General features: G+C 36.0%; 1 protein-coding gene across 1 annotated transcript; it reads left to right on the top strand.

Annotated features, from left to right (window-relative positions):
• The first annotated feature begins 627 nt into the window (after positions 1-627).
• Positions 628-10,718, top strand: LOC108322655 (exocyst complex component EXO84C). Its single transcript, XM_017554812.2, has 7 exons — positions 628-813; positions 952-1,046; positions 1,997-3,041; positions 4,422-4,946; positions 5,264-5,452; positions 10,012-10,148; positions 10,246-10,718. The coding sequence occupies exons 1-7, from the start codon at positions 718-720 to the stop codon at positions 10,487-10,489; spliced, it is 2,331 nt and encodes a 776-aa protein (XP_017410301.1). The 5' UTR covers positions 628-717; the 3' UTR covers positions 10,490-10,718.
• The last annotated feature ends 706 nt before the right edge of the window (positions 10,719-11,424 follow it).

Raw genomic sequence — 11,424 nt, 5'->3', positions numbered from 1 at the left:
ATCCATATTTTTTTTGGTTAAATGTGAACAAGCCATACGGACGAGTCAACCTTTATTACGACTTCTAACTTTGATGCTCATAAAATATATCACTTTGAAGTATTTTTATAAAAAAATTTCTATGATAGTTAAATTAATTTATAAGTTAGTAAATAACGTCTCTCCACTAATGAACTAATTTTTTCAAAAAGACTTTGTACCCCTAAACAAATTTTTAAATATTTTTAGAATTTAAATTAACTCTAAAAAGAAAAAAAGTGATACGAGATTTTAAAAGGATTAAAATAAGAAAAATGTTTCAATAACCAAAACCGAAATTTACTAATTGTAAAATGACAAAAGTGATGGTTAAACTTTTAGAAAAATGACACAAAAAGTAGGTTTATTGAAATTGAAGTAAAAAGAAAAATCATTTCATAAAGATTAACATGTTTAAATTAATTAATTAACTAATTTATTTTTTGAGCTGCTAACAATTTACAAATCAAATAATGATAAAAAAATTAAATTTCAATCATATATAAAAAATAAACCTGTCTTAAATTTAAGATTAAAAACATATTCTGAACAAAGTAAAATAAAATAAAAAACACTAAAATTTTCCATTCAAAGAGACAGCATGACTTTTCAATTTCCATAATTTTTGTTGTCCGAATGCCCCTTGTCTTAGGTGAAGATCGAGCAAAAGGGACAACTGTGTCTGTGTGAGACAGAGAGATGGAGAGTAGCGAGGAAGAAGATGACTTCCCTTCCATCGAGAGCATCATCCCCCAATCAAAGGTTGACTCTCTCTACCAGTCCCACACCGAAAAGGTTCGCTTTCTCTTCATTTCGGAATCAACAAACAATGCATACTCTGAAACTTTCTACTTGTTCACTTGCATTTATGTTCTGCGCGTGTGCGTGTTTCTTTTTTTGGATTGAGGCGAACCCATTTTGTCTATTTCTCAGGGGATCAGGAAGCTTTGCTGCGAGCTTCTAGATTTGAAGGATGCCGTGGAGAACTTGTGCGGCAATATGCACTCCAAGTTCTTGGCTTTTTTGAGGTAACCTATGTCACTACGCAGCTAGCATTAATGTATTGTTGTATCACCAATAGCTTGATGTTACCCAGCAATGAATTTCAAGAACTTTTTATATATTTTTGTACATTTTGTCTATATTTTCTGTTAAAAGTTTAAGTAGCAGCACACATACACGTGGGAAATTTTAACTAAATGATGTATTGTGTTGGTCATTTTCCATGAACTTTATGTGCTAACCAATGTGTTTTTCCTTTTCATTTCTTCAATGAATATAAAATGTTGAGGTATATTTGCTTGTTGATTCTGCTGTGGAAACGGAAGCTAGTGATCTTATTTCATTGATTGGTAATTTCTTGTTAAGAATTCGTCTGCTAATTTTCAAATTGGAATAGTAAGAATGGGGAAACTTGTTAATTAGATCTGCAGCTTTAGATAAACGGGAAACATGGTTGACATCTCAATAGGAATAAGATGGGAGTAAAAAATTCATAGGTGCGCTTTAGTGAAGTTGATTGAAAGTTGACTCATAAATCTATGGTATGGAAGCAGTAGTGGAAGATGAGGAACAAGCTGGTATTGTTTCATTTATTTATTTGTGATGGGAAAAAGCTCAAGCTGTTTAAATTTTGCCCTGTAAGTTGGTTATACTTTTAGTATGTCCAACACGCCCTGATACACAATTATTTTGCGCTTGAGCATTAAATGTGAACAAAGCACTGGCACTTTGTGCTGAAATTTAATTTAATTGGGGGAATACAGGTAAAAAGTGTTGAACACTTAACTGTGGTTGGAAGACAAAGCTTCCCAAGCTTAGGCTGTTAGTGGAAAGCCTATCAATGGTTCCTATTTTAATGTTTCTAATAAGTATGAAACATGGATACTAAAACAACAGACTTTTTTAACTATTTCAATAGCTTTCCTCAACTATATCATATGCATATACAATGTGATGTGTGCTCTTAATATTGTAGAATATCTGAAGAGGCCGTGGAAGTCAAGCATGAATTGATTGAGCTGCAAAAGCATATCTCAGCACAGGGTATTCTTGTTCAGGATTTGATGACAGGTGTGTGCAGTGAATTGGAAGAGTGGAATCAGTCGAGCAATGATGTTACTGAAATTCAACAGGAACATGAACTGCCTGAATTACTTGAGCCATTACCAAATGAGCGTAATGACCAGAAAATATTATTCTTGGAAAACATAGATGTACTTGTGGCTGAGCACAAGTTTGAAGAAGCATTGGAAGCATTAGAAGCTGAAGAAAAAAATTCTGGTGAGTTGAAAGGCTCAGGAAATAACTCTTCAGATGATGTTTCCTCATATAAGTCTGCTTTGTCAGAAAGAAAAGCAATGCTTGAACAACTGTTAGTTGGAATTGCTGAACAGCCGTCTATTAGTTTCCCTGAGCTTAAGAAAGCCTTAAATGGTTTAATAAAACTTGGAAAAGGTCCTCGTGCACATCAAACAATGCTGAAATTTTATAAGTCTCACCTCCAGAAGAGAATTGAGGCTTTTCTTCCCTCAAGTTCTCTCTGCCCTGAAACATTTCCTTCTACGTTATCTAAGATTGTGTTTTCTGTAATATCACTGACAATAAAGCAATCTGCTTTGATTTTTGGAGATAATCCTGTTTACACCAACAGAATTGTTCAGTGGGCAGAGTGGGAAATTGAATATTTTGTTCGAGTGGTGAAAGAGAATGCTCCCTTATCTGAGACTGTTTCTGCCTTACGTGCTGCATGCATCTGCACTCAGGCTAGTCTGAACTATTGCTCAATTTTGGAGTCACAAGGATTGAAAATGTCTAAATTACTGCTGGTGCTTCTCCGTCCTTCTGTTGAAGAAGTTTTAGAATCAAATTTTAGACGTGCTAGAAGAGTAGTTCTTGACATTGCTGAATCCGCTGAATGTTGCCCATTGTCACCGCAGTTTGTATCTTCACTTTCTTCAATTGCCACTTCATCTAGTAGTATGCTTGTTGAGAGTGGAATGCGATTTATGCACATAGTTGAAGTAAGTAGCTTTGTCATATGATATGGCCTACACATTCTTGTGTGATGGGATCATGTTAAGTTTGTTGGCTAGATAAGAATTTGTTTATATGAAAAGCATTTGCTTTAATTTTTCTTCCTTTCCTTTTCCATTTTATTCTTGCTAGCTGTTATTAAAACATTTATGCTCTGGATATATGAAACATGCTGCTGACCCTCATCTCAATAAAATAAAATGAAAAATCTGCAATAGATTTGTCTGTTTGATAAGAAACTATTGATTAAGGTCCTCATGACACATTTCAGGTTTTAGGCCTTTAGTAAATGTTCCTTGGGGGAGAAGTAACAACAATATTCTTAGAAGTTGGGTTTGGACCAACTCTATAAAACCAGCTTATGAGGTGACCAATTCCCCTCACCCCTCCATCATTACCTTTAAGATTGGATGTTTCAAGCATGAACTTTGCAAGATTGGTATTTGTAGGTGGTTTAATAATGACCAGATAATAGGTGTCCTGGTATTTCCAAAAGTAATTGTTAGAATAAACCTTAGTCTGGGGATAATTCAGCCCAACAAATTTGGCCTGTGAGGTGAAGATTATCCCCATTTGTGTGCACTACTTTGGTCATATCAGTGATAGATGTGTGATCTCCAACATATACAACTTTTGGTTGACTATGTTTTGTAGAGTTATTTCTTTAGCCACATTTTTCCTAAGCTACAAAAATTTTTACCTAGAATTCTTTTGATAAGTTTCCATTTTGTTAATTAAAGAAATATTATTATAAAAGGAATGGCTTAGTGGCTTAGTGCCAGTAAAAGGTGGGACATTTGGACAACAACAGAAGATAAAAGAAAAGTTTGAATGCAAAAGCTGTCAAAAAACTCAAATTCCTCTACATCTTTGATAAGTTCTTTTAATGAAGCAATGATAAAAGCCTCTAAAGGAAGCCATATAATAGATCTCATAACATAACAGTGGTTGAGAGTAAATTATATGCCAAACACTCTGGAATAGTGTTCTGCTCCAATCAAATAGTCTAAAACTCTGCAAAATTAGCGCATCAGAATGAAGTTTTACCTTGATCATTGTAAACGTCCTATTAATAACCACAATCTTATGTCCTAACAAGAAGCTTGACCTTGGGAGAGACTTTGTGTATTTGAAAGGTTCAATACTGAGTGGTGTGGATAGTGTGGTATCCTCCTGAAATTGATAATCAGTGTTGATGGTCATAGTGTTATTGCTCCACCCTTGTTTGATTCTTCATTTGTTTTGTTTATATCTTATTATGTATGTTTAAGAGATTGTCTTCACATGATTGCAAATGAACAACCTTGCTAGGAATTTTGCTTTGTTTTTCAATAACATAAGTAGTGTACTTTTGGAACAAATTTCAGGAGATATTGGAACAGTTAACGCCATTGGCTAGGTTGCACTTTGGGGGAAATGTACTGAATAGAATCTCACAACTGTTTGATAAATACATGGATGCTCTTATTAGAGCATTACCCGGTCCTTCTGATGATGACAATCTTCCAGAACTGAAAGAGGCCGTGCTTTTCAGAGCTGAGACTGACTCTGAACAACTTGCAATATTGGGAATAGCATTTACGATATTGGATGAACTGTTACCAAATGCTGTGTTATCAAGGTGGATGCTGCAAAGTGAAGGCAAAGAAACAAATAGTGGATCAACAGAGAATCTAACCTTCAATACAAATGCTAGTGTAGAATTGAAGGAGTGGAGGAAGCATCTTCAACATTCTTTTGACAAACTTCGGGATCACTTCTGTCGGCAATATATTTTGACTTTCATCTACTCGAGAGAGGGGAAAACTCGGTTGAACGCACATATTTACTTGGGTGATAACAGAGAGGATAATTTCTGGGATTCTGAACCGCTTCCTTCGCTTCCATTTCAGGTCATTATTCTTATTTTTCTGCCTTTTCTGTTACCCATGTTTTTGCTATTAATTTCTTTGTTTGATCATTCCTTTGCTTTTTCATGTTCATTTTTGGCAATGTTAGCTATTGATTGCATGTTTGTTCAATCATTATTAGAAATTGATTTCCTGAATGAAGCTGTGGCAGTTATTTGTTCACTAATTCCTTGCATTATACCATTTTACTGAGGTGTGTGGCTGGGCATCTGTTGGTCTGTGTATATATATTTGTTTATACGTATCTATTGAGTTGTGGTGTTTTGTTATAGTGCTGACAAGTATGGCTATCTTTGCAGGCATTATTTGCAAAGCTGCAGCAATTAGCAATTGTGGCTGGGGATGTATTAATTGGGAAAGACAAAATACATAAAATTTTGCTTGCTAGGTTAACAGAGACTGTTGTGATGTGGTTGTCGGATGAGCAGGAGTTTTGGGGTGTGTTAGAGGATATTTCAGCTCCTCTACAGCCACTTGGTTTGCAGCAGGTACTTGTTTATATATTATACTTGATAATGGAAAATGAGAAAAAAAAGCCTTTAAGAAATTCTTCTATCCCTCAGCTCATGCATGTGTGTGTGCGTATATATATAGAAGTTCTTATTTAGAAGATTAGAGATACAAAGAAGTTAATATGAAAACAAAGGCTGTTCCTAGATGAAAGACAAATACAGCAAGCAAATTTTTGTCAAATATGTGTAGACAAGTTAACCTATTTTTACAAAGTTAGCCTATTATAACAACTCTAACACTCTCCCTGAAATTGGATTGTATTGGATGTACCAAGTTTGGAACATACAAATTGAAATTGAGTTCCTCTTAAGGAATTAGTCATAATATTTCGAGCTGACAAATTATGTACAAATTTCTTGGACAACAACTTCTCTTGAACAAAATGGCAATAGATTTTGATGTGTTTGGTTCTGTCATGAAATATCGATTGGAAGCAATATAAATAGCTGTCTGGTTATGAAACTACATTCTTGTCTGATGAATTTAACAAAATTCCATCTTTTGGAAGAATTTTATCCAAAAAAGTTCACAAGTGAGTGATGTCATTACTCTACTCAACTTCAACAATTGATCACGCAACCACATTTTGTTTCTTGCCTTTCCAAGAAGTAATATTGCCTCTTATGAAAACACAATGTCTAGTAGTGCAATGCTTGTGTATAGAACATCTTGCTTAATCAACATCACAATACCCAAGTATTTGAACATTCCCCTTATCTTCATATAACAATTCTTGTCTTGGAGCCTTTTTGTTGTATCCAAGAATGCAAATGACTGTATTCCAATGATCAAGACGAGGAGCCTGAATGAGTTGACTAACCACTCCAATTACAAAGGATAAGTCAGGTCTAGTAATAGTGTGATAAATAAGTTTCCCAATTAACCTTCTGGATCTTTTGGCTTTGAGAAAGACTCACCTTGTTGTACTATTAATTTTGATTTGTATCAATAGGACTATCCATAGGTTTACTATAAATATACTTGTTTCTTTTAGTATATTTAAGATATATTTCCTTGGAGAAATTACAGTACCTTCTAGTATGGTCAAGTGCTTCTTGTGCATTTTTAGGGATCATAGTAGAGGACACAAAGGAGTTAAGATAAAAAGGAAGGAGATAGTCAATGATAGCATAGAAAAAAATTGTGAATAGGATGAGGATTAAGGGTAGAGCAAGTACCTTTTTGAAGAGTGATGGGTTAGTTGGGATCTTCATCATTGCAAGCCATTGTACTCGTAGATGGTGGTGAAAGGCTTAAAGAAGAGGACTGGCCATGGAACACTAAACCAATCTATTGGGTTTTGTGGTGGTGAGTGAGCAATTCTGGTGAACATGGAGGAGGTGAGGAGCATTGAGGAGTGTTTTGATTTGGAGTGTCATGAGCTGGATTCAACTAATTGGGACAGGTAAGATTTGTGGATAGAACTAGCATCAACAAGGGAAGAAGGGAAGAAAGGAATTTCTTAAAAACAGGTTACACTATAAAAACATTTTGTAGTTTTTAGTTTATGGACAATAACATTGATGTCCCTTTTGGAAACAAGAATATTCCAAGCAAACACATTTTGATAGCTCATGCATGTAGCTTGTCCAACCTTGGGGACATATCATGGACAAAACTACACAATCAAATACACGAGTAGAGAGTTGAAATAAAGGGTCATCTAGAAATTAGAAAGTATTGGGAATGTGATTTTCAAGGAAGAAAGATGACATTTAGTTTTTGAGGAGCACGCAATAAGAATAGTATCACCCTAATGATGAATTGGGACATTAACACAAGCAATAAGGTTCAAGTAGTTTCAACTCAATGTTTATTTTTTCTTTCTATTTTGACATTTTTGCTGGGATGTATGAGGATATGTGAACTGATGTTAAATGCCATTTCAGCTTAAAATAATAGAAAAAGAAAATATTCCTTGGTGTGATCACTTCTCAAGATTTTGATAATTTGGCCAAACTGAACTTTGATTCCATTAAGCAGACACAAAGATTGACAACAATTTAGATTGATCTTCCGGTAAATAAACCCAAGTACAATGAGATTATTCATCAATAAGTGTAACAAAAAATGAGGTGGTCCAACTTGTAGAATTGAGGACGTATGCTATCACTAAGGACACCTTGTATAACTCATCCAACTTCTTAATTCCTTCAACGTCCGAGAACATCTTCACTGAGGACACCTTGTAGAACTCATCCAACTTCTTAATTTCTTCCAATGAATCAACCTCCGAGAACATCTTCAACTCTTCCACTGCTAATTGGGCCTTGTTGAGAAGTGGGGACTTCCAACTGGCCTCAACAATAAAGCAAGTCATGTGATTTTGTTTGTTTAAGATATGCTAATTTATGGGCACAATGTTAGGAATAAAAGAGGGAAGTAACATAATACCGAACGGTAAGGCGCGTTGGAAGTGAGGCCGAACGGTGCATCAGAGGATAAGCTGAACGGTAAGGCAAAGGGGAAGTGAGGCCGAACAGAAAGAAAGGGGGAAGCGAGGCCGAACGGTTTGAACGGTATGGCAAGGGGGAAACTTAGCCGAACGGAGTAAGAGAGGGGAAGATAGGCCGAACAGTAAGGCTAAGGGGAAGCTAGGCCGAACGGGGTAAGAGAGGAGAAGCTAGGCCGAACGGTGTAATAGAGGAAAAGTATACCGAACGGTATCACGATAAGGCAGGGGGAAGTTAAAGGCCGAACGGTGGTTTCAAGGGAAGAGGGAGTTAAGGGCCAAACGGTAGCCAGGAGCGAAGATGGAAGGGTAGACCAAACGGTATTTAGTAGAAGCAATTTGGGTTAGCAGAAAGGTTAGGGCTTGGGAAGGCGACACTATAAATAGTCCTCCTGTAACTCTATTCAGGGAGGTTATTATCTTTTGGGTAAAGACTGGGCATATTTGCCAGTGGAGGAAGATAGGCTTCCTTGGGGGAGATTACACTTGTAATTTTCCATACTTTACAGAATCAATAATACATACTTACATACTTTCATTTCTATTGTTCTAGTGTTTGAGTGAGAAGAGAGCGTAGATTTAGGTTACTCGTATAAAGTAACCTAACATACAGTCATAAAGGTAATGAATATAATTTGCAAAAATATCCTTTTTCCGAAAAGAGTTGTAAGTTTTGAATGCAGAGTTCCCAATATATTATGTTCCACATATTGTCACAACAAAGACAAAGCTGAAAATCCATCTTCTGTTGTTCTGCTTTTTCTGATGGTATCTTACTACCATCTTTTTCCAAGTGATAATGAAAACCTTGACTAGAAACCAAAGCTCAACAAATGTAGACCAGGTTACCATTAAGTTCTTTTGAAGTAATTGAAGGAATCCTAGACAAAGAGGTGTTAGTTCCTGAAGACATTTGAAGATGTTAGAAGGCAAAACAGCAACTACTAGTGGCTGGAAGAAAAAAGAGATATTGAGAAGGACAAGAGCTGTTCCTTATGGATTGAGAAGACTAGTGGTGGAAAACAAAAAGGACAAGGAAGGCTGGCAAACACTATACAAGCCTCACAATGCTGCACTGGTGAGCAGAGGGCAGCGTGTGGCTGTCACTCACCTAGTTGAAGAATGCAAAGAAGCTGTGCATGACAATGTTTCAACCTTAATGGTTAGCTGGGTTTGCTGTCTCTTGGTGAATCATGCCAGATCTGATGTTTGCTGAAGAGAAAGATGGTGGCTGCAGGCAAGCGTGCACCCTGGGTTGGCTGTCGCTTGTTGAGATGAGAAAGACCAGGTGTTTGTCAGCAGAAAATAATGGTGGTGAGAGACTGTAATATCACCGGGAGGTGACAGTATTTTCACTGGACAATGGTATACAAAACACGATGAATCTGCTTTGACACTAATTTGAAAATGAAAAATGAGAAACAAAAAAACTTAGATATTGAACTAACCCTCAGCTCATTCATGTGTGTGTATAGGAGTTCTTACATAAGATTAGAGATACAAAGAAGTTAATCTCAAAACAAAGGCTATGCCAAGTTGACAGACATATGCAATAGAAAATAGCATTTTATCAGAGATGCGTAGTTAACAAGTTAACCTTTTTTAACATTTATAAATACTTTTGTGCCCATATTCTATCATCCAAAATTCTAAATGCAACCTGAGTTTTAAATTTTTCTTGCTGCTAAAAATGCGTTTGTGGACATTGAACAGTCTTGATGCATCATTTTTTAGAATTCGTTGTTAAATTCACATTTCCTCGCAAATAGATAGCATATTTTTTCTTTGTCCGACAAAAGTCGTGATGGTTATGATGGGAGTCACAGATTGCATCTCAATAGTATGCATCAACTACAGGTGAAGATACAAAGCATTTCATCCTTTGATGATATGTCTGTAGCATCTTGATGTAGCCAAGCCTATATGTTTTATGAGAAATTACTTAAATATCATGCAACTATTTCCCTCGTCCCAGTAGATAAATTGTTATTAGTATTATTCTCTTTCATTTTAGTTTGGTAACACTCTTGTAGATAGGGTTTCTTCTCTGCACTCCTCACCATAACTATGTTTTTGTGACAGTTAATTCTTGATATGCACTTCACTGTTGAAATTGCACGCTATGCGGGGTATCCATCTCGCCACATCCATCAGATAGCATCAGCTATCACTGCTCGTGCCATCCGGACCTTCTCTGCTAGGGGCATAAACCCTCAAAGGTACTCTTCATTTTTTCCTTTACCTACCATTCCTTGTCCTCATCTGTATTGTGTTCTTGGATTTTAACACCGATCACTTTTCATGATAAATTATTAGTGCACTTCCTGAGGATGAATGGTTTGTGGAAACTGCAAAGTCAGCAATACACAAGTTCCTGCTTGGGGCATCAGGATCGGAAGCATCAGACACTGATGAAGATCATATCATTGTTCATGATGAACTTGTCTCCGACTCTGATACTGTTTCATCCCTATCTTCTAGGGATTCAACCGAGTCTTTTGCTTCTGCTAGCATGGCCGAACTTGACAGCCCCTCCAACTTGTCTGATCCAGATAATTGATTTTTTTTTCTAAACTATTATTTAAAATAGAGTAGGTTTGTATTTTGAGAAAGGTGATGTCATATGAAGTTTTTAGCATCAAATGTGTTGTAGGACATGTTCATAAACCTTGCTTAGGGGATATAGCCAATGCCTTGGATTTAAGTTAAGACGAGTTGAGTTAGAGACTAATCGTGATTCATATCACTGTATATTTTAAAGCATGGGTTTCTATTCCCATTTTTTCTGTTAGTTGATAATTTTTAGTAAACCATATTTTGATGTCTCTTTCTTTTTGCATTTTCGTTTTTTCTTAACACCTTTTTGTTTTTTTATATATTCTAAAAGTTAGCTCTTCCCTCTATTATGTGAAAAAACAAATAAATCTAATTGTAGGAATATTATTGTATCCAAAGAAGTGAACAGAAACATTGAATAGAAACACGGAACCTAAGTTAAGAAAGGTCTCAATAATTGTATTGAATATTGATCAAGAATTACAAGGAATTAGGATTGTCAAAAGACTAACTCCCAGTGGCAATTTGATTGTCATTATATCCAACTTCTACTAACATAATTAACTAGTCAAATTATTTTATATCAATGCTCTGCTCTTGTCCAATTTATGAGCTACTTCTCCAATACGGTCAATGATCTTGTAAGGACTGAAAAATATGTCGGGCTCATCTTGGCAGAGCTTCATCAGGCTGCTGAAATTTGCCGATAAGGATGGAGCTTCACATATACAGGATTACCAATCCGCTACTTATCTGTTCTGTGTTCCAGTCAAACAATTGCTTCATTCTTTCTCGAGCTCTTAACTGGAATTTGATTAATTTCATTATCTCTTCTCTTTTACTCAAGCTTCTCAACCAAACTCCACCTTAGACTACCCTATAGGTAAGGAAGGTTGATGAGAGATGGTTGGCCGTGCATGATTTCATGAAGGGTTGCAT

The sequence above is a fragment of the Vigna angularis genome, chromosome 1 (assembly GCF_016808095.1).
Source record: "Vigna angularis cultivar LongXiaoDou No.4 chromosome 1, ASM1680809v1, whole genome shotgun sequence".
Classification (NCBI taxonomy): Eukaryota; Viridiplantae; Streptophyta; class Magnoliopsida; order Fabales; family Fabaceae; genus Vigna; species Vigna angularis.
Note: the sequence above shows the minus strand (reverse complement) of the source record. Positions and strands in the feature narration are given on the sequence as shown.

Bases quoted from the DNA above. Each gene is read 5' to 3' on its own strand.
- LOC108322655 (XM_017554812.2), top strand. From the start codon at position 718: ATGGAGAGTAGCGAGGAAGAAGATGACTTCCCTTCCATCGAGAGCATC. The intron at 814-951 runs GTTCGCTTTCTC...TCTATTTCTCAG, and splicing joins ACCAGTCCCACACCGAAAAG to GGGATCAGGAAGCTTTGCTG. The intron at 5,453-10,011 runs GTACTTGTTTAT...TTTTTGTGACAG, and splicing joins AGCCACTTGGTTTGCAGCAG to TTAATTCTTGATATGCACTT.